The sequence below is a fragment of the Nuphar pumila genome, chromosome 1, assembly GCF_984573655.1.
Source record: "Nuphar pumila chromosome 1, dmNupPumi1.hap1.1, whole genome shotgun sequence".
NCBI classification, from domain to species: Eukaryota; Viridiplantae; Streptophyta; class Magnoliopsida; order Nymphaeales; family Nymphaeaceae; genus Nuphar; species Nuphar pumila.
This window is the reverse complement of record NC_143249.1, coordinates 38,899,176-38,921,141: the sequence shown is the minus strand read 5'-3', so window position 1 is coordinate 38,921,141 and position 21,966 is coordinate 38,899,176. Positions and strand designations below refer to the sequence as shown.

At 34.9% G+C, this 21,966-nt stretch overlaps 1 protein-coding gene across 2 annotated transcripts in view; it reads left to right on the top strand.

Moving 5' to 3' along the window:
* The window catches only part of TPR8 (Tetratricopeptide repeat (TPR)-like superfamily protein), a 60,558-nt gene that overhangs the window by 18,553 nt on the left and 20,039 nt on the right, over positions 1 to 21,966 (top strand). Inside the window, exons 2-6 of one of the 2 annotated variants that reach the window (XM_089997180.1) lie at positions 32 to 288; positions 1,887 to 1,920; positions 15,791 to 15,936; positions 18,239 to 18,305; positions 18,957 to 19,056. In XM_089997180.1, coding sequence (XP_089853306.1) covers positions 32 to 288; positions 1,887 to 1,920; positions 15,791 to 15,936; positions 18,239 to 18,305; positions 18,957 to 19,056 — 604 coding nt within the window. Of the gene's footprint in view, positions 1 to 31; positions 289 to 1,762; positions 1,810 to 1,886; positions 1,921 to 15,790; positions 15,937 to 18,238; positions 18,306 to 18,956; positions 19,057 to 21,966 lie in introns of those variants that run through there. The other variant, XM_089997174.1, reaches the window with a different exon arrangement.

Sequence of the window (21,966 nt, the reverse complement as noted above, 5' to 3'; positions counted from 1 at the left end):
GTTTTGATGTACACTGTTCTTGTTAAAACAGTTGAGCCATCTCCAGGAGTTGATATTGAGGGCCTTGAAGTTGTTAGAGACTGTTTGGAAGATATTTTTGGACTTGATGCGTCTGCAGCTGTTGGTCCTCCACATCCCAATTTGTTGGTTGACTATTTTAGTTCACTTGAGCGAAAGAAGCATGAGGTGGAAAATGCTCAGAGTGTAGCAACGACGTCTGATACAGCTGCTACTAGCTCCGTACAGAACATATTAGAAGCCAAACATATGGATGCACGAGGATTGCAGGCATGTGCTTTTATACTTTAACATAACTTCAGGGTACACTTGGTTTACCATATCCTCAGTCATACACTGAAACTCCAGGGTACTTATAGTCTTCCATAGCCTTAGTTGTTATGATTCTATTAATATTTGAAAAGTTATTGTACAATCTTTCAACACTTTTAATATATTTTGATTCCAGTTCATCCTCACATAACACAGAAAGAGCAGATCTAACAAAAATGTCCACATGATCACATTAGATAAACTGCTAAAAAAAGCACTATCAGTGAACGCTAGAAGCAGATTTTTCAAAAGAAACTGAGTAAGCTAATCACTAATGTGCTTAACTACTCATATTAGGGGGGATGTTGTTTAACCAGATATTGTTTTAAAATTGAAATTTAAGGTGAATGTAAGGTTACTCATGGTAGCCATGAGAGTTTTGAAGTTATATTAAATACAATTAAAAAATAAAATAACAAAAAGTTTAATTCTTTTAGAACAAAATATAAAAAGTGGGAAAGTATTAATAACACTGTGAAACTCAGGGCAGAAGTGAAAGGAACTATTTTGATCAGACATCGAATGCTGGAGTTGATCATGTGACAAGGTAAGCTGGTGGGATTAATGCTGGTCAAAGAAGCACACCTTAGCCGTTTAGACTAACTTTAAAAACATATCCATCCCCGTATGTTTAGTGCTCCTATTTACATGTGCACTCTTTTGCTAGTTTTGGGTCATGGCAAAGATGAATATTGGTAATGGAATTTGGTCTGTTTGGTAATATCAAACACATGATATCTGGCTTCTAGGAATGCTTATTACTATAAGAGAAACATTTCTCTTTATAATGTTAGCTTGCCTAGCTGTTTGAATTTACTTTCTAAAAGAATTCCTAAAGACAGTTTGTCAATGTATTCAGGTGATGATCAGGAATAACATGGACTTGGAAACCTGATGCCCATTTTTCTTTGGTGGTGTACAATTGATAACTTGTGCAGTAGAACGTTTCCAAGTGGTTGATGTTGTCAGGTTATAACTAACATCAGTTTCACATTCTAGGATGTCGAGGTTAACTGGTTAATAAGTTTCCAATGATAAATATTCTCCTTTCTTGTTCCTGAGAGCGAAAGGAAAAGACATTCTTGCTGGGATTCTATTGCATCAATGACTATCATATCAATCCATGGAGTGGAAACCTGGTTGAAGTTGCCAATCTCATTGATCGGAGGAATCTGTGGAACAATTCCTAATTGTCTCATGTGACACATTGAATGTTGGTTGTGAATTTTCGTGTTAAATAAAGGATGTGAAATGACCATATCTTTTCAGATCTTGACTTCTAAAATGCTGTTGGCTGTGAATTTTATCGGGACTTAAATATAGGATGTGAAATGGTCATGCTTTTCAGATCATGACTTCCAAGAATGCTTTTCCTCAGTGCTTCATATGTTCTTAATTCTAGGCATATGTTTTCACTATATATTATGATTGGATCTCCTTCAGCATTAAATGGAAATTAAGTGCACTATGATTTTCAAGGTATTTCTTCATATATGCCGTGTAATTTATGCATTAAGTACAAGTTGGCTTATGATGGTTCTCTGTTTTTCTTTCAGAGTGAGGGTTCCTTCCCTGATGTGGCAAATGCAGGTCAGAGATTGAATTCTGTGTATGATTCTTGGTTGCAATGCAAAATTTGAAGTTAGTTATCCATGTCTTGCTAAGGATAAGTTATCATATTTAATTTTTTTAATCTTTTCTCTTTCTTGGTTGATTTAGTTGAAATTTCCACCATACTGGATTGTGTATATGGCCTGCAGATGGTTGCATATATAGTAGAGTTCTACTGGTTCGGTTTGCATGGATGTTATTGATTGGCATTATTCATTATCTATGTCAAAAATATCTTGCTATGAAACTTTATGCCCTGTGGTTGGTATGGGCTTCAAAAGTTATCTGACAGAAAAGAAAGAAAACAGAAAAGGGTGTGTTCTCTTGCATATCCATTCCTTGCTTTCTGTTACCTTTGGTTCTTTTACTTTTTTTGTAGTATTTTTAGGATATAGTAGTGTCACGAAATGGTACAGATTCCAATGCCTCCATGATGAACTCCAAGTATCAAAATATTATACATTTGGACACAAACTTAAGAGCTAAAACGACACATGAAAATGTGAATGAATAATTCTATTCATAATGGACATTAAAAATACAAAAATAAAATTACATTGGTGAATGAATAACTCTATTCATAATGGACATTAAAAATACAAAAAGAAAATTACATTCAAACCTCACTACGTATACACTAAAAAACAACACACATGCCTAATACTACCCATCACTCTCTCAACACTTACACGTACACATACATCCCATTTTATAGAGAAGAAAGAGAGGAAGAATAGTAAAAAATAATAGAGAGGAGTAAAGAAGCATTGAAGAGAGGAGTCATCTCTCATAAAGAATGAAAGAACTCCCAATGACTAGAATTCTAGCCGTTGGAAGCAAGTCAAAGCTAGTTTGACTTGGCTCCCAACATATATATTATATATATATATTTTACAATATATATTATATATTATATATATACACATAATATGTATGTATATATACAATTAAACAATATATATACACATATAAAAATGATACATTAATCTTAACACTCCCCTCAAACTCTTAGTGACTCACTGTAAGTTTGCAAATACAAGCTAAAAATACTTTCATTCATTGCTTCCTTAAAGGGTGCTCTTGATGTTCAAACATATGCTCTAAACCGGTCTTTAGGATTTCCAATATCATCAAAGCTTGAGAACCTGAAAATAGAGCTTACAAAACATCTCAACTATACACATATATATTATAATAAGATTTAAAAAAGATTATTAATTATATATTATGGAGAGAGAATGGCCAAACACACCAAAAGTATAATATATAGGAAATATTTAATAAGACAATTTACCATTTTTCAAAAAATTATTTAAAAAATCATTAATTTTGAGAAATCATAGTTCTTAATGCATGATATAAAAAAAAAGAGATACATGCATAAAATATCTCATAGATAAGTTTATAAAATATTAATAACTTTAAACATTCATGAAAGCAAGCATTATTTAAAGTCAATACACATATATTTATCACATTAATGAATAAAAGATATGAAATATGGATTTTTCAAACAATCATTAATACCATGAAGAAATAACTTCACAAAAGGGTTTAAATACAAAACATTTTTACACAACGGAAGACAAATAATTTCAATCACTCAACAAAGATTTGAGAAATGCCAAATAGGCATAATTCAATTTCATTTTAGAAGTAATATAACTAAACAGGATCACTTAAAAAATAATATATCCTTCAAATGCTTAAAAAGCAATATCAGCGGAAATACAAAAGTGAATGCAATGAGGATCAACACAAGTACAAGAGGAGAATCCAAGCATCAACAACACTATATTGAGTGCTAAAAAGCATTAATTCACCAAAAGATAATACAAAGTGTCAACAATTTCAAGAGCATAGCAAATGCCCGTAATATCCACTATGGGCACACACAACACAATATGTAATTTTACTAATGAAATGTTTAGAGAAGTGCTAGTCAAACAATAACAAGAACAAAAACATGAATATGAACAAGAGAATGCCTCTTATGGGCTTACAAGAATACAATAAAAAATTATAGGATTTTTGTATAACAAATGCTTGAGAAAGCAATAATTAACTTATGCAGAACATGCAAGACAATTCATCATGGAATAAATCATGCAACTAAAGCATATATAACACAAAATGCATAAAAATATTTTAATAATCATTTATGCAATAGCAAATGAGTTTAGAAAAATATAAAGAGATTTAAAAATCTCATACATCATAATTAATGAATTTCGCAAATCTTAACACTAGTTTGATCATCACAACCAATCACCTCACTAGACCTCCAATCCTCAAAAATCAAGTGTATCAACGACTAGAACAAGAACATAAACATAATGCCACTAAAGGGATGAAGACACACATGAAGGTGTGTATAAACTAGAGTTACCGGAAGTGCCTAGGTATATGGGGAAGCGCGCTTCTCCGAAGCACGTTTCGGAAGCGCAAAACGTCGCGCTTCCGAAACGCGCAGGGAAACATTTCCCTTTTATGGGAAGCACACTTCCCCCTCGCTTCTCCCCTTTTTTCATTTTTTATATATTTTTTCCCTCTTTTTTCGCTTCCCCCTTGCTTCTTAGGTCAAAATTTTGAAAGTGTCTCGCTCCCGTATCGCTTCCCACTTCCTCGACTGACAACCATGGTATAAATATCTCTTGTCTACATATAATGATACTCAAAACAAGTGTATCAACGACTAAAATAAGAATAATCATAATGCCACTAATGGGCTAAAATCACACACGAATGTGTGAATAAACATATCTTGTCTACTTATGATGACACTAAAAACAAGTGTATCAACGACTAGATCAAGAGTATAATCACAATGACACTAATGAGTTAAAAACACACACAAAGGTGTGAATAAACATCTTTTGTCTACATATAATGACACTTAGATAAGAGGCATAAAAATGAGAAGACACCTAAGGTAAGAAAGTTTGTAATGAAAACACACTAATGCCACTAATAAGAATATCAATTTTAATAATCTTTCGAAACACCATGGTTTAAAAAATAGATAGCCATCACAGATAAACAGAATTATAAACATTCATAATAAGCACAGTGGTGAAAAAACAAATGAGTGATACAACACACTCAGATCTAGAGATCAAACAACTGTTTGTTAGAGCCAAACCATAAGTTGACAATCTAAACTGACATAAAATGAGATATATACAACTCACCCCAACAAACTGTAAAAGTATCTTCAACAAGATACTGATAACAATATTACAATATTCTTGAAAACAAATGCGTACACATACGCACAATAAGAACACTTGAAACACTTGTGCACAAAAAGCACAACACAAACTCACAAATGCACAAAAGCGTACCCAAGAGTCATAAGATTGAAAAGGTGCTTGGGATATAATCCCAAAAGCATAAAAAATACACAAGGGGAGAGCCCCTTTAAATAGAGGAGGTGGAGTCCTTGGAGAGGCTCTACCTCTAGCCATTGGAGCCCCTTTCAACGGTCACAAATGTTACCGTTGGAAGGGGCCCAACGACTAGATGGTGGGCCCCTCCAAGGTGCTTTCCACCTTTTACAAAAAAAAAAAATAAAAAATAAAAATAAAAAAGAAAAGAATAAGAGGAAATTACAAAAACATATTCTAAAAAGAATATGTTGTAAAAAGACTAAACTACCCCTATGGCTAAACAATTAGAAATATATATATTTTATATATATAATAAGTAGATACATATACATGTATATTAATATATGTATATGTATTACCTTATATATATAAAATATATATATTACATTGCATGATTAGATTACATAATTTAACACCCCCCCTCAAACTTAGGGCAGTATGACCGAGAGTTTGCTAAGAAGGAAGTTGAAGCGCGGAGCATACAAAGCTTTGGTGAAGAAATCCTCCAACTGATATTCTGACGTAACATATGAAAGATCAATGACTCCTTTGAGGTACGCCTCACGAACATAGTGACAATCCATCTCTATATGTTTAGTCCGCTCATGAAAAGTGTGATTCTTAGCAATATAAATTGCACTTTTGTTGTCACAGCATAGCTTGGTAGGTCCTTCGATTGTGATCCCCATATCTTCCAGCAACTGATGAATCCATACAATTTTCATGGCACGATATTCGGCTTCAGTTGATGATAGAGACACTTTTTGCTGCTTCTTGTATCTCCATGAAATTAGCGAATCTCCTAAAAACACACAAAAACCAGTGGTGGAGTGACGGTTATTTGGGTCACCTCCCCAATCAGAGTCAGTATAAGCAATTAACTTTAAATCAGACGAAGATGATAAAAAAACTCCCTTGTTTAGAGTACCCTTAATGTATCTTACGACTCGTAAGACAACACTCATATGGACGAATGTTGGTGCATGCTGAAACTGACTTGCAGTATGCACTGTATGAGAGATATCTGGTCTGGTAATACTCAGATACATCAATGATCCTGCAAGCTGTCTGTAGGGAGTAGGATCCAAAAAAGGAACACCATTAGAATCACTTCCGGTGATGATTATATCATCCTCATACAACATCAAAATTACATTCCTTCCTTGAATTTTTTAACAAACAAAGCAGTGTCAGTAAAACAAGAAGAAAAATCATTTTCCAACATTACTGAGTTAAACCTATCATACGAAGCCTTAGGGGCTTGTTTTAGGCCATAAAGCGCTTTCCTAAGATGAAACACTTTTTCTTTGAGAGTCTCCATTCCAGGTGGAGCATCCATATAAACTTCCTTATTCAAATCACCATTCAGGAAGACATTTTTAACATCCATTTGATAGATATTCCAATTGTTAATTGCTGCAACAGTGATGAGACATCGAACAATGACCATTTGGGCCACAAGCGCAAAAGTTTCTTCATAGTCAATTCCATACTCTTGATTATAACTCTTGGCAACCAATCGAGCCTTATATCTTTCAAGAGATTCATCGCTCTTAGTTTTAACTTTAAAAACCCATTTACACCTTATTGTTTTCTTACCCTTAGGAAGAACTTGAAATTCCCATGTCTTAGCTTTTTTCAGAGCTTCGAGTTCACTTTCCATCGCAACTATCCATTCAGGACTTTTACTAGCTTTCACAAAGTTTCTAGGTTCTACGTAGGCATGAATGACACTAAGACATGCTCTATATCTAGGTGAAAAAGAATCATATGATATGAACCTAGAGGGAGCTTTTCTGTGTCTTTCGGTTCTACAAAGAATTTTCTCACCTTGAGGAATAGTCTGACTATCATCATATCTTTCAAGAGAACTTCTAAAAGTGCTCATATCTCTATGAGTATAGGTGATAGGATCTCTAGATGGCCCTTCATCAATAGATTGGTGAGAGGAGTAAAGCGGAGAAATGATTTCCTCAATATCAATATCACTTGAGTCATTCTGATTTGACTCATCATCACTAGAATTATCATCTTTGGCTAATAGTTCAAACAAAAAAGAATAATCAACATTTTCATTATGTAATTCTGGACTTTCAAAACCACTAAGATTTTCCAAAAAACTCACATTTCTGGAAACATAAAGTTTGTCATTTTTAATATCATAACATCGAAAACCCTTATGGGTTTCAGAATAACCAAGAAAGGCACACAGAATGGCCTTCGGGAAAGCTTATCATTTTTATCTGTAAGGACAAAGCACTTACATCCAAACACCCTTAACCTGCTGTAATCAGGTTCTTTTTCATACAATTTTTCAAAAAGAGAAATTTTACTTAAATTCTTCGATAGAAGTCTGTTTATAAGATATACCGAGGTAAGGGCGGCTTCAGCCCATAGTTTCTTTGGAATGTTTTGCGAAATGAGCAAAGTTCTAGTTGTTTCAATAATATGCCTATGCTTCCGTTCGGCTAACCCATTTTGTTGTGGGGTTTTCGGGCAAGATTTCTGATGGATAATACCATAACTTTCAAGGTAACTCTTGAATTCATTTGAAAGGTATTCACCAGAGTCAGACCTAAGAATTTTTAAACTTTCATTAAATTGATTTAAAATCATCATATGAAACGTTTTAAACATTGAAAAAACTTCATGTTTATGTTTAAGAAAGTATATTCAACAAAACCTAGTGTAATCATCCACGAAAATATCATAATACGAGAATCCTCCTTTAGATATCACAGGAGCGTGTCCCATACATCGGAATGAACAATTTCAAAGGGCTTTGTTGAAAACATGGATCTTTGAGAAAAGATAGACTTTTCATTTTTTCAAGAATACAATCATTACAAACAAAATCTCTTTTACAAAGATGTTTAATAAAAGGCAAATAAGAGATTTTAACAATGTTGGGATGTCCCAGTCTTTTATGCCATACATGAATATCTTTGTTTTGAACAACATTACAAAATTGATTCTTGGGAACTTGAAGAAAGTCAACGTAGTAGAGTTTGCCTCTCCTAGAGCCTTCCCCAATCAATCTCCCGGACTGGCGATCCTGAATCAAACATTTATCAGAAGTGAATTTTACATCGCAACCATGATCCGAGAGTTGAGAGATCAAAAGTAAATTTAAATTTAATTTTGGTATAAGATGAATTTTAGGGATAAAAAAATCTTGTTTTTCAAAATTTCCTATTCCTTTAATTTCAATAGGTGTTCCATCCGCTGTTGAGACAAAAGATGGAGGAGGATTTTTAGAAAATTCGAAAAGGGAGCAAACACTTGGAGTCATGTAAAAAGATGCGCCGGAATCTAAAAGCCAAGATATATTACCGGAAGGCGAAGACGTAGACATAGCGGCTCCGGAAGTTCCTCCCTTGAGAAGAGGTTGCAAAGCTTCTACAATTTGATGAAGAGAAGGAGATCCATTTGATGATGATGGTCGTTCCTCTTGTTGAGATGTCATGGTCATAACAAGTATTTTCTTCCATTTTGGGCATATAGGTTTAATGTGCCCCGGTTCTTTACAAAAATAACATGTAAGCTTGCTATAGTCCTTCTTTACACCTTGACCAATTGAATTTTGATTCTTGAAATGAGGAGGCTTATAAGTTTTCAAATTGCTCCTCGGTCTTGATACGACATTAGCGCCTTCATTTTCTTCATTACTTGAAGTAGCAAGAACACTTGAATTGTTTTTGCTAAAGTGTATACGAGTTTCCTCCCCACTTAGCTTTGTAATGACATCTTCAAGAGAGGGGGAAACGAAGGAAGAAAGGATAGATGACCAAATTTGCTCGAACTCGGGTCTAAGGCCATTAAAAAAATTAAAAAAATGGTCCTCTTCCAATTGTTTGTATCTAAGCTCAATAGCTTCTCCACTCCACTTAGGCTCAAACATTGCGAGTTCATCCCATATGGAGGACAATTCCGCAAAGTATTCCCTTATGAACATCTCATTTTGTTGAATGGTCAAAGCCCTTTTTTGGAGATAATAATTGTGTGACAAGTCTCTTGACGTGTACATTTTTTCTAGATAATGCCAAGCTTCCGATGCTTTCTTGAATTTAATAATGTTGGCATTTATCTTTGTTTCAACCGATGAAAACATTCAAGAAAGAATCTTGAAAATTTTCATTTCCCATTCTTCATGTTTCTTGGAGTATTCCTCAAGAGCTTTGTTCCTCTCTTCTCCTTCGAGAATTTTGATTTCGCCTTTCTCTACCAAAGTAATCCTTGGTTTGGGTTCCAGTATAGAACCAAGAACGTATCCCCAAAGACTCTTACCTTTTATTTGAGCTTCCATGTTCCCGGCCCAAACATGATAGTTTGAGCCATGCAATTTGAAGCCAAGAGAGAAATGAGTCTTTTTCGCCCATTAGAGAAGATAGAAATAAAAAAAAAATACGTACCTCAAGAAACTTTCACACCTTCCTTAACAAAAGAGACTCTCAAAATATTGCCCGAAGAAGGTTATCCACTTCAAATGCCAATAGCTTGAAGGCATGTTTTTCGAGGCAATCGAAAAATAAATAAAAGCACACACCTCCTTCAACCAAGCTCTGATACCATGTAAAAGTATCTTCAACATGATACTGATAACAATATTACAATATTCTTGTTGTGCGTACACCAGTGTTATTAAAAGCACGCCTCAAGGCGCAAAAAGCGCGCCTCGCCTCAAGGCGAGGGCCTTTGTGCCTTGAGGCGCAAGCATAAAGCGCAAATGCCCCAAGGCGTGCGCCTCGTACGCCTTGAGGCGCACGCCTCGGGGCGAGGCGCGCCTCAAGGTGAGGCGTATACGCCTCTCACTTTTAATCTTATTTATTCAACCATTCATTCAGAGAGAGAGAGAGAGAGAGAGAGAGTCCTGTTGGAGCATGCCAAAAACGGTGGGGGTGTTCCATCGCATGACGGTGTGGTGGCACTTGTGGAGACGGACGACCTTGAGGGTCCGCCAGTGGAGCTTTCGGGTCCCTAGCAGCCCTCTCAGCAGCGTTATGTACAGGTGGGGGCTCCACTTGATACCCACCCTCGCCTTGAACGCGTTGTTCATCTCTCTCTCTCTCTCTCTCTCTGTGAAAACAACCAAGGTGAAGAGGGAAAGGGGTTGAGGGGTCGTGCCAAAATGATTAAAAGTGGGGCTCCACTCGATACCCACCCTCACCTTGAATTAAGGTATTTTGAGTCTTTTTTGGTTGAATCGGATACACATTCGATATTATCCATTTGCTGTAGAATTGCCTATTTTTTTAGGGGGGTGTTGGCAGTGGATCGAGAAAAAGGGAGTTCAATTTAGTATTCGTGTCGGCCCTGTATTGTTTGGCCAACAATTCAGGTGAATGACCAATACCGCTACTCAAGTGAATAGTTTTAAATTGACTAAAAAATAATTAAAAAAGATTACATGTCAATCAAAATGTGACACATGTTAAATTTATTAAATTAATATTAAAATAATAATTTTAAGTATTTTTTATATTTATTAAAAAATAACCGATTCAGGGTAAAAGGTATCTATTTTCTGCCTATACGATACGACAACCCTCTTTGAAGAGAGTTGGCAAACCAACTGCTAAGTGAGCAGCTCATGTAGTATGAGCCTAGTCGAACACCCATTGTTCGGCTTGACTCAAACTTATTTAGGATTGTGTAAATGAGCATACGTGATACACAAAATAATATGTTGGCTCAATTAGTTGGTCGGTATTCTTGTAGCCAATGGGTCATGGTTCCATTCTCATCACGGACCTTTAAAAAATTCAGTTATTTAAACTAAATGAGCTAGCACGAGTTGAGCTCAAACTCAACTTGAATCACCTGAGCCAGAATTAAGGGTGTCAAGAGGTCGGGTTTCGTTGGATTCAAGTGTGTTCAAACCCAAAATTGATTTATGATACTGGTACCGGGTCCGGATTCTGGTTTAGTGAGACCTACCACGAGAATTCATAGTCGAACCATATAGGAATTGCATAACCAAACTCTAACCATAACCAGTAAAATAATATCATTTATATTTTTTACATTGAAAAGCTGTGGATCTTAGTCGAAACTGGGGTCGGGCCCCATGAAATTTTATAAACCATACCCACCTCCATATATTAGTCAGTGCTTTTGAATTTGACCCAGGTTCTAATCGGACCTCCTTGTTTATCACCATACCTTGACCCCATAGGGTTTGGTACGGGTGTTGGTGCAGGAAAGATGCATCATGTTTTTCATGTATATTATTTTGTCACCAGTGAAATTACTGATTTTACGATGGTTGTTGCTTTATCATTTTTTATTTATTTATAATTTTAAATATTTTTTATAAAAAAAATTTAATTAATTTTTTTTGAGGCTTACGCTTTACGCCTCGAGGCTTACGCCTCACTTCAGATTTTGGTGGAGCGCCTCGCTACGCCTCAACGCTTTTCACAACACTGGCGTACACATACGCACAACAAGAACACTTGAAACACTTATATACAAAAAGCACAACACAAACTCACAAATGCACAAAAGCGTACCCAAGAGTCATAAGATTGAAAAGGTGTTTGGGATATAATTCCAAAAGCATAAAAAATACACAAGGGGAGAGCTCCTTTAAATAGAGGAGGTTGAGTCCTTGGAGAGGCTTCACCTCTAGCCACTGGAGCCCCTTCCAACGGTCACAAATGTTACCGTTGGAAGGGGCCCAACGACTAGATGGTGGGCCCCTCCAAGGTGCTTTCCACCTTTTACAAAAAACAACAAAAAAGTAAAAGTAAAAAAGAAAAGAATAAGAGAAAATTATAAAAACATATTCTAAAAAGAATATGTTGTAAAAAGACTAAACTACCCCTATGGATAAACAATTAGAAATATATATATTTTATATATATAATAAGTAGATACATATACATATATATTAATATATGTATATGTATTACCTTATATATATAAAATATATATATTACATTGCATGATTAGATTACATAATTTAACACAAACATCTCTGATTCAAGAATAACAAGGACAAGATAAATGATTCTCATATAAAATTCTGTGATGGACAAAAAACAATGCCATAAGAAGCCAATAAATACTCACCTAAATCAATTTCCAAATAGGTAAGTTTATATCAAATAACCGATTTGAAAAAACAAGTTTCAAATCAAATACAATAAAGTTAGATGAAAACCTTAGCATGAAAATTAGTGCAATCATATGCACAATGATATGTCGATGCAATTATATGCAATACATGATGCCTTATGACAATTTTTATAAACTTAAATAAGCAAATAACAAGTCATGACGAATATAAGTACTCTACATAGAGGCGATGAAATTATGAAGTTTGAGAATCCTTCAAAAGATCATAAATTCACCAATCAAGAAACAAGTGCGTTAAGCACATCACATGCAAAAGGTCAATAAATCTCATTAAAGAGACAAGAACACATATGATCTTAAGAAGTTAGAGCTAAATCATAGGTCTACTATGAGGCAATTGAAGACAAACATATGAAAATTCCCAAAGAGCTATATATATATATATGATCACATCAAATAAAAGATTTTTCTCACAATGTAACACTTTTCAAGAAGCATGATATAAAATATCAATATGCAAGAGAGAAACCACTACGATAAACACATTTATTATACGATAGCAAGTCATGCTTATGTCATTCAATAAAGACTTCTTGAGGCATAACACTCGTCATTTGAAAATATTATTATTTAATAGAGCAATATCACTCAAACATATGTGAAATAACATATTCAAATGGTGATAGAAAAACCTCCTTAGAAATAGATCACAATAAAATTTCATGCTTGGTCACATCACAATATATTAAAAATTCCAAAGATAGTCCATACATACATTAAGAGACATTCGAATATGATTTTTAGTATTTTGTAAAACACATAATATTTTAAGAAGCCACGTATTCAACTTGAGTGGATAACGATAAAAGTGTTCAATTACGAACAAAGAGTCCACCAATATTCAAGTTGAGTGAATAATAACAAAGGTGTTCTAAAGAACACTCTCAAATCCCACAAAGGGGATACACATCATAAGGCACACAATGAATTTCATTTAATAAAATGAGTGTGCAAAAGCTCACATATCTTTGCAAAATATATTTTTTCACTACCTATATCCATAATCTAAGACATATATTTCATATATCAAAACACAATAATTTCTACATACTTCAAAAATATTTATTTTTAACATAACTCCTTTTAAAAAAAATACTTACTGTACATATGAAAATTGAAAAGCCAAAGATACATACCGGAATGCGAAATCCTTGAATTCATTCAATTCATTAATACAAATCTTTTCTAAGACCCTGATGCCTAGCTCTAGTACCATATCACGAAATGGTACGGATTCCAATGCACTCTATGATAAACTCCAAGAATTAAAATATTATACATTTGGACACAAACTTAAGATCTAAAAAGACACACATGAAAATGTGAATGAATAACTCTATTCATAATGGATATTAAAAATACAAAAAAAAAATTACATTGGTGAAAATGGACATTAAAGATACAAAAAAAAATTACATTCAAACTTCACTACAAATACACTAAAAAGCAACACACAAGCCTAATACTACTCATCACTCTTTCAACACTTACAAATACACACACATCAAATTTTATAGAGAAGAAAGAGAAGAAGAATAGTGAAAAAATAATAGACGAGAGGAGTAAAGAAGGATTGAAGAGAGGAGGAGTCATCTCTCATAAAGAATGAGAGAGCTCTCAATGGCTAGAATTCTAGCCATTAGAAGCAAGTCAAAGCTAGTTTGACTTGGCCCACAGCATATATTATATATATATATATATATATATTTTACACTATATAAAATATATATTTTTATATAAACATATATAAAAATGATAGATACATTAATCTTAACAACTAGGACTAGACGAAGAGAGTCCTCAGAAGGAAAGTCTGTTGGCTTGGTCCAACCAAGAAAGGCATCATACACTGCTTCAATATTTGATTTAATTTCCTGCATCTCTAGCGCTTGCTTTTGTTTAATCTTTTTAACTTTTCACTCTTTTTCTGTTTCTCTTTTCACGATCATGCTACATAGTTATATTGCATGAATACTCATTATGCTTCATTTTATTTCTTTTGTTTTTGGAAAAGAAACTTACATACATGAATTCAACATGTGGTCATAGAGCTGTTGGGAATTTCTTTGCTTATCATGCACAAATTGCTATGGAACATCTTAATTATATATTTTAAGAAGCAGCATTTTAACATTTTCAGTACTTGTGCTCCTGAGTTTGCTGAGCAACACTATCACAGTATCAATTTACTTTACCAAGTTCCGTGGCATTGAGAGAATGAAAAATAAACCTGGATAAGATAAAATTAACCTTAATGAACTCTGGATAATTTTAGATCAAACAATGTCTGTCACTAACATTTATGTACTGATTTTCAGTTTGTGTTGGTAATGAAATCATAGAATTTTCATTTTGACAAAGCGATACAACTTTTATAAAGTATAATATCCTATGTCACATAAGTGCGGGTGTGGTTGTGAAGGGTGCCACACGCCAGTTTCAAAAAAGTTGGGTGCATGTGTGTGTGCAAATGCATATTTAAGTATATACTATAGATAAAACCGGACTCGGTTAGGGTTAACTGAGTCCAATTTTGGACAGAAATGGACCCCGGTGTGGTTGACCACACCTGACACTGAAGAAGCCGTCCCCAAGTGTCACACCCGCACGGACATAGGTGTGACACATATGTGTTGACCTTTTAGAAGAGACAGTGTTACATAGATAATATCAAAATTCTTTACTCAATTTGTACTTACACCATGTTGATATCTAATCAATATACCTTCTCCTTTCATCTTTTTTTTTCCTCATAAATGAAAAAGATGTTAGTGCTTGTCATGATGATTATTTAGTTTTTGAAACAGAAACCTTCTGTTAAGAAGAATGCGACGAAATTGAAGAAGAATATTCTTCCTCAAATAATTGAAATTACTCAAGATAGAATTATGATTGATGTTTATATTGACTTTTGATAGTAAACTATTCTATATCAACTTTAGTGGATTCTTGATTTATAATACAATAGTGTTGCTCTTGTGAGTCATCAGAAACTCTCAATTTCCACATTGCACCATAAAAATTTTTCCCTTCTTGATCTATGCTCTCATTTACCCTTCCTGATTAATGACTCAGGAAAGATCATCCCATCTACAACCAACCAAACAATTCATCTGATGAACTGAAAAAAATGAATAAAACACTTCGATCAGAAAACCATATAGGTTACACTTCCATTATCTTGACACCTGCCAAGGCCTCAGGTTCCCCTTAGGATCTTCAATTCACTACTACAGGCTATCTTGAATGCATTGTTAGTATTTTATCTTTTGCTTTTCAGAAATTTTGACCCAATTTTCTGTATTCTTTCTTCAAAACAGATAGTAATGCAGGAGTTTCAAAAGATGAACTCTTTGATCACTTTCTTGGTACCCTTAGGAGAATTCACTACCTTGGAGGTACACCTCATGGGGATGATCATGATCATATTGTTAAGGCAAAGCATGCATTTGATGATGCAATGAAGGTAGGATTTTTGTCTGATGTTCTGGTTTAAATCATTCTTATAATCATAAACATGATGTAGTGAAATCTCTTCAAGCATGTGGATTGGTTGAATCCTTTCTGCTAAGATCATAGCTCATCACCTATGAATTTCTTGTTGCTTATAATTTTCCTAACACTTAGAACCAGATATTATATGTGAATGTTGGATTTCCACCACAAATTTATGTGATTGATGTGTTTGCTATTAAATAATACAGACTGCACTCAAAATGGATGATGATATTCTATGGTCATGGCATCGTTAACAATTGTGATTATTAGTAGTACACACTTTTTTTGAGGCATAAATTGTTAGAATAATGGTTCATCTTCCAATTGTTACGGCTCAAATTTGTTGGGATTGAAGGCAATTAGCATTGTAGTTTTGATTTATTACAGATGGAATCAAAGACATTTCAACATTTATCTGCCATCTTCAGAGATCTTGGATGTGTAATTGGTTGGTCTTAGTTTCGATCTATCTATGTTTTGATGACAATGAGACATAATTCCTTTCTCGGCCTTTTGACAATGAGACATAAGGAACACAATCACACAGTGCGATATGTACTCCAATATGCTAGACAGTTTGTTAATATTTTAATTTGGATTTTAATTCTATTTGTGGACATGCAAGGAATTTATCAAACTAGAGGCAATGAGAATCCTCTTAAGATCATGATTGGCCTATGATTTTGTTACATGCTTTAAGCCTTTAAAATAAATGTTATGCAAATATTTAATAACATTCTTTTAAAGAAATATCTCAACATATTATGTTAATGCTTAATAGTATGAAATGGGTTTACTTTGAGAAGACCGTAGCAGGGCTCACAATGGGACTCTTATTTGTTTGGGTTCATATTGCCGATCAATCTTCATTTTGAGATAGAAAATGAAAATCTAATTGAAAATGTATGGCTGGAGCATGATGTGATATTTATATTCCACTAAGGATTGATATGTAACTCAAAGGTCTGAAAAACGGCATGTTTCATAAGTTCACAAATCCATTTAAGATAAATGATGAATGATACTGTATTACAGTATACCAATATATGTAGTTTATACATTATGATCGACATGCTATATATTTGACATAGATAAATATGGTCTTGTCAATGTGGTTTTTGTTATTCTGTTTATATCAACTGGTATCATTTGAATGAGTTCACGGATACTGGTTCTGTACATCCCGTGGAATGAGGCTTAATTTGGCATTCATCCTTGGGACATACACATGGATATTTGGAGTGCTTAAAACATGATTTCCTTTGATATGTTTGTAGCTGCTATATCCATTGAAGACACGTCAAAATCGTTACTGTTGCATGTATGCTACATAACTTTTTATCATAGAATGTAATGCAAACAATTGACAATTCTAGTTGCCAATATAAGTGACAAAGCCAGACATAACAATTCCTGCTGTTTATAGCATAGTTGATGTTGTTGGTAATAATGATGATGATGAGGATGTGGATGAAAATAACTAATGATTTTAGCAGGCAGAAAGTACCAACCAACTAGGAGATGAACTTTGTAGCTCAAATGTAGCATGATTACAACTTCTATTATTAATCTATGTTTATTGTTGCCGTAATTAAATGTAGCTTATTTGCTCACGAATACAATCTAATTTGAATTCCCTGCTTCAGACACACATGGCTCTGCACCCTTAGTTTTGTGGATCAATAAAGGCCTATATAGTTGTGATGATATGCAATATCTCTTGAATTGTTGACTTTCATATTTATTAATTTTGTGCATATTATGAAGTGCTTGTGTAGCACCTATCATTGATGGGAATAAATTGATGCTGTGTCCAAGGTTGGAGGAAAGGGGTATATACTACTTAGCTTGAGTGACATTAATATATAAATAAAAGAATAAAATGCATGCTGCTGTAAGTTTTACAATTTCGGAAAGGCAACAAGTGTAGGATGGAAGCATTTCTGGACCATGGGAAAACAATAGACAGTCACACCTGAAAAAAGAGGAAATGAACCTATTCATGTGGCTGAACCATGCACTGGTTTAATCAAGGATCTAACTTTTCTGGAGGTTACTAGAGAAGTATGGGGGGCAAAAATCTACTGATTCAGTTTTATAATTAATTAACAGGTAAAAGTGTGTCTAATTTAGTTTACCTTGTGAAGAAAACAGTTGCTCTTGAATAGTAGTTCTGTACATGCAAAGTTCTTTCTTTGAGCAGGACTGACTTTTTCTCCCAGGTTATGCACTAGTGTTGTCATGAGCTGTGTTTTATAATGTTTTTCTAGGAAATGGAGAATTCTGGCTGCCAAAGACTTGACTACAAGAATCTAGCAGAAGCACTAAAATCACTAGGTAAAATTATCTTCAACTATATTTTTTTTTATCTTACATTGACATTTACTCTTGATTAACTAGAAAATCTCTTTTTTTGCCTTCTCAAAAAAAAATAAAAATAGAATCTCTCTCTCTCTCTCTCTCTCTCTCTCTCTCTCTCTCTCTTTGTGGCTCATGGGCATATGCATATAGGGCTTTTCATGAGCTTATTTGAGTTGAGGCCAAGTTTGTTCACAGTTAGTTCGAGCTTAAACTTAGGTAGAATAATATATACATATTTGGCTACAAGGTGCAAACAACCAAATTTGAGGCGGCAGTAATCAAACCTGCTACCTCGTGCCTGAAAATCCGATGCTCTAACCAACAAGGCACCACTTCTTTTCTTTTTCATAACACGTATTCGTTGTCATATGTATAACCTATATAATTTATTAATTTTTGAAAAACAACCCATATGTGAGTTTAAATGAGCCCAATCACAGTTCTTGGGCTTGGCACGTTTAAGTGAGCTAACCAACTGAGCCCAAGCTTCTTGTGAGAAGCTCACTCATTGTATGCCTCTATGTCCATGAAACTAACCGGGATTCTCCTGAATGAACTTGCATAAAGCTCATGATATTTAATTTTTTCTAATCTTTTCTGTAATGGCATCTGTCATGTTTTTACCAGGTAATCATGCAATGCGATCAAAATTGTATTCAGATGCGATTGAGCTGTATACATTTGCCATTGCACTTTGTGAAAACAATGCAGTATATTATTGTAACAGGTGAATGGCATTTTCATCCGTCTTTTTGATTAAATTGCAAGGATTAATTAATTTGTTCTGTTATTGTCTTTTTGGGTGAATTATGTGTTGATGGTAAATGTAGACAGAGCAATTTAGTCTTTATTAAACCATAAAAAATGAATGTCCATCCTCTTTCCAAAGACTTGTTTAAACAGACCATTTGGCATGTAGACCTTGAAACTCAATCTACAACTATTATGGATCTTTGTAACATTCAAAAACCAAGTTGTCAGCAGTTTCACTCTGGCAATTTTATCTTCAAAATGATCACTGGAAGAATTGACTTCTACTTCGATTTTGGAGTTAAATTGAAATCAATAAATTCTAGTTTCAGATTGAGGAATTAAAGGCTGAAAGATGGACACCTAATCACTAATCATAGTATTGACTATGAATCCTTGCTTGTAGGTGAAAGTATCCTTGTATATGGTGGACTGTATCTTGCGTTTGTCAAAGAGGAGAAAAGTATCTATAGTACGTGAACAGAATGTTTTCTTGGTCATGGTGGAGCCTTGATATATAATTCAGATGTTATCTTCATTAATGTTCACTTGCAAACACTTGGATCCCATGAAATTTGTTTCATGTATGCATTGGGATATAGGGGGAGACATTAGGCGGGGTTGCCTGTGTTGCGGCCCTTTTCGGCTGTACGTGGTCCACCTTTCTGAGAACCAATCTGGCCCATGGGTTGTCAATGGTCTGTCTGACCTTGTAAAAACTAGACAGGGGAGGGTCCTGCTTCTGCCTTTCCCTTTTATAAAAGAGGAAGGTCCGTTGGTGGCTGGACCTGACTGGGCTTGGTTAGGGTTTTGACCAGGGTTATCAGAAGTGCCATAGGGCATGGGGAAGCGTGCTTCCCCGAAGTGCGTGTCGGAAGCACCAAAATAAATTGGGAAGCACACTTCCCATTTAAGGGAAGCGCGCTTCGCAATTTAGGAGAAGCGCGCTTAGGGGAAGCTCGCTTCCCCTTTTTTCATTTTTTTTGTGTTTTTATTTTTATTTTTCTTTCTTTTTTCGTTTCCCCCTCGCTTCCGGTTCACTTCTTAGGTTGCTTTCGGTTTGCTTCCTAGGTCACTTCCAAGATGATTCGTTCACTTCTAAGTCGTCCCGCGCTTCCCGCTTCCCAAAATTTTGGAAGTGCCTCGTTTCCTGCTTTCACTTCCCGAATCGCTTCCCGCTCCTGCTTCCCCGACTGACAACTCTCGTTTTGACTCTTGGCCTAGCTTTGGAGCAGGCTTAGGCCCACCCAGCCTGTCAACAGGCTGATTTGACTAGGCCCATTTCGTCAACGGTCCAATCAAGCTGTCCAAGAAACTGGCTTTGCTGACTCCTTGTCCAACCCTATTGGATATTATGCTTTTGAAAATTAATTACATGATATTAGACCAAGTAAGCTCATCCTAGCCCTACACATTCCAACCAGTTGTGCTTTTGTAGCTCAGATGTGCATGTACACCTAACAGCCCGACTGGCCAATAAGCTAGTCAGCTTGGGGCGACTAGCTGATTGTCTAAATGTCTAAAGCTCGTCACTACTAACTCTGTTTTTATTCTAATTTTTAGTGAAAGTTTCTTTCCTTAAAAGGAATATAACAAATACAAAAGAATAATGAACTGAATACATGGTTTTATACACCAAATTAATAGATCTGAAATGCCTGTTTTCTGTGGTTCTGTAAAAGTATCTCCGACAAGGTACTAAGATTAAGACCTTAATATTCTTGATAATAAACCCGACACAAAAGCACAATAAGAACACTTTAGAACATCTGAAACGCCTGTTTTCTGATGATAGAAACACCTTTTGCTGCTTCTTGCATCTCCATGAGATCAATGAGTCTCCTAAGAATACACAAAAACCAGTGGTGGAGTGACAGTTATTTGGGTCACCTCCCTAATCAGAGTCAGTATAAACAATTAATTTTAACTCAGAAGAGGAAGACAAAAAAACTCCCTTATTAAGAGTGTGCTTTAGGTATCTTACGACACGTAAGATAGCACCCATGTGAACAGAAGTTGGTGCATGCTGAAACTGACTTGTCGTATGCACATCATGTGAGATATCTGGTTTGATAATACTTAGGTACATCAACGATCCTACTAGTTGCCTGTAGGGAGTAGGATCGGAGAGAAGAACACCATCATCAATCTTCATTTTAGCTCCTACTATAGCAGGAGTTTCACAAATTTTATCGTCTGTAATACCTGACCTGTCAATAATCTCAGATGCAAGCTTAGTTTGAGACAAAAAATATCCGCTATGAGAGTATGCTACCTCAATACCCAAAAAATAAGTTAAGAAACCCAAGTCAGACATTTCAAACTTATCCTTTAAAATTGATTTTATGCTTTTAATCCCTTTAGAATCGCTTCCAGTTATAAACATGTCATCCACATATAGTAGCAGAATAACAATCCCTGCATTAGATTTTCTAACAAACAAAGCAGTATCAGTAAAGCAGGATGAAAAACCATTTTCTAACATTACGGAGTTAAACCTATCATACCAAGCCTTGGGGGCTTGTTTCAAACCATAAAGTGCTTTTCGAAGGCGAAGCACTTTTCCTTTAGGAAACTGCATTCCAGGAGGAGCATCCATATATACTTCTTCGTTTAGATCTCCGTTTAAAAAAACATTCTTAACATCCATCTGATAGATGTTCCATTTATTGATTGAGGCAACGGTTATAAGACATCGGACGGTGACCATCCGAGCTACCGGGGCAAAGGTCTCCTCATAATCAATCCCATATTTTTGACCATATCCTTTTGCAACTAAACGAGCCTTGTATCTTTCAAGGGACCCATCACTCTTAGTCTTGACCTTAAACACCCATCTACACCCTATTGCTTTCTTGTCTTTAGGGAGGTCTTGAAACTCCCATGT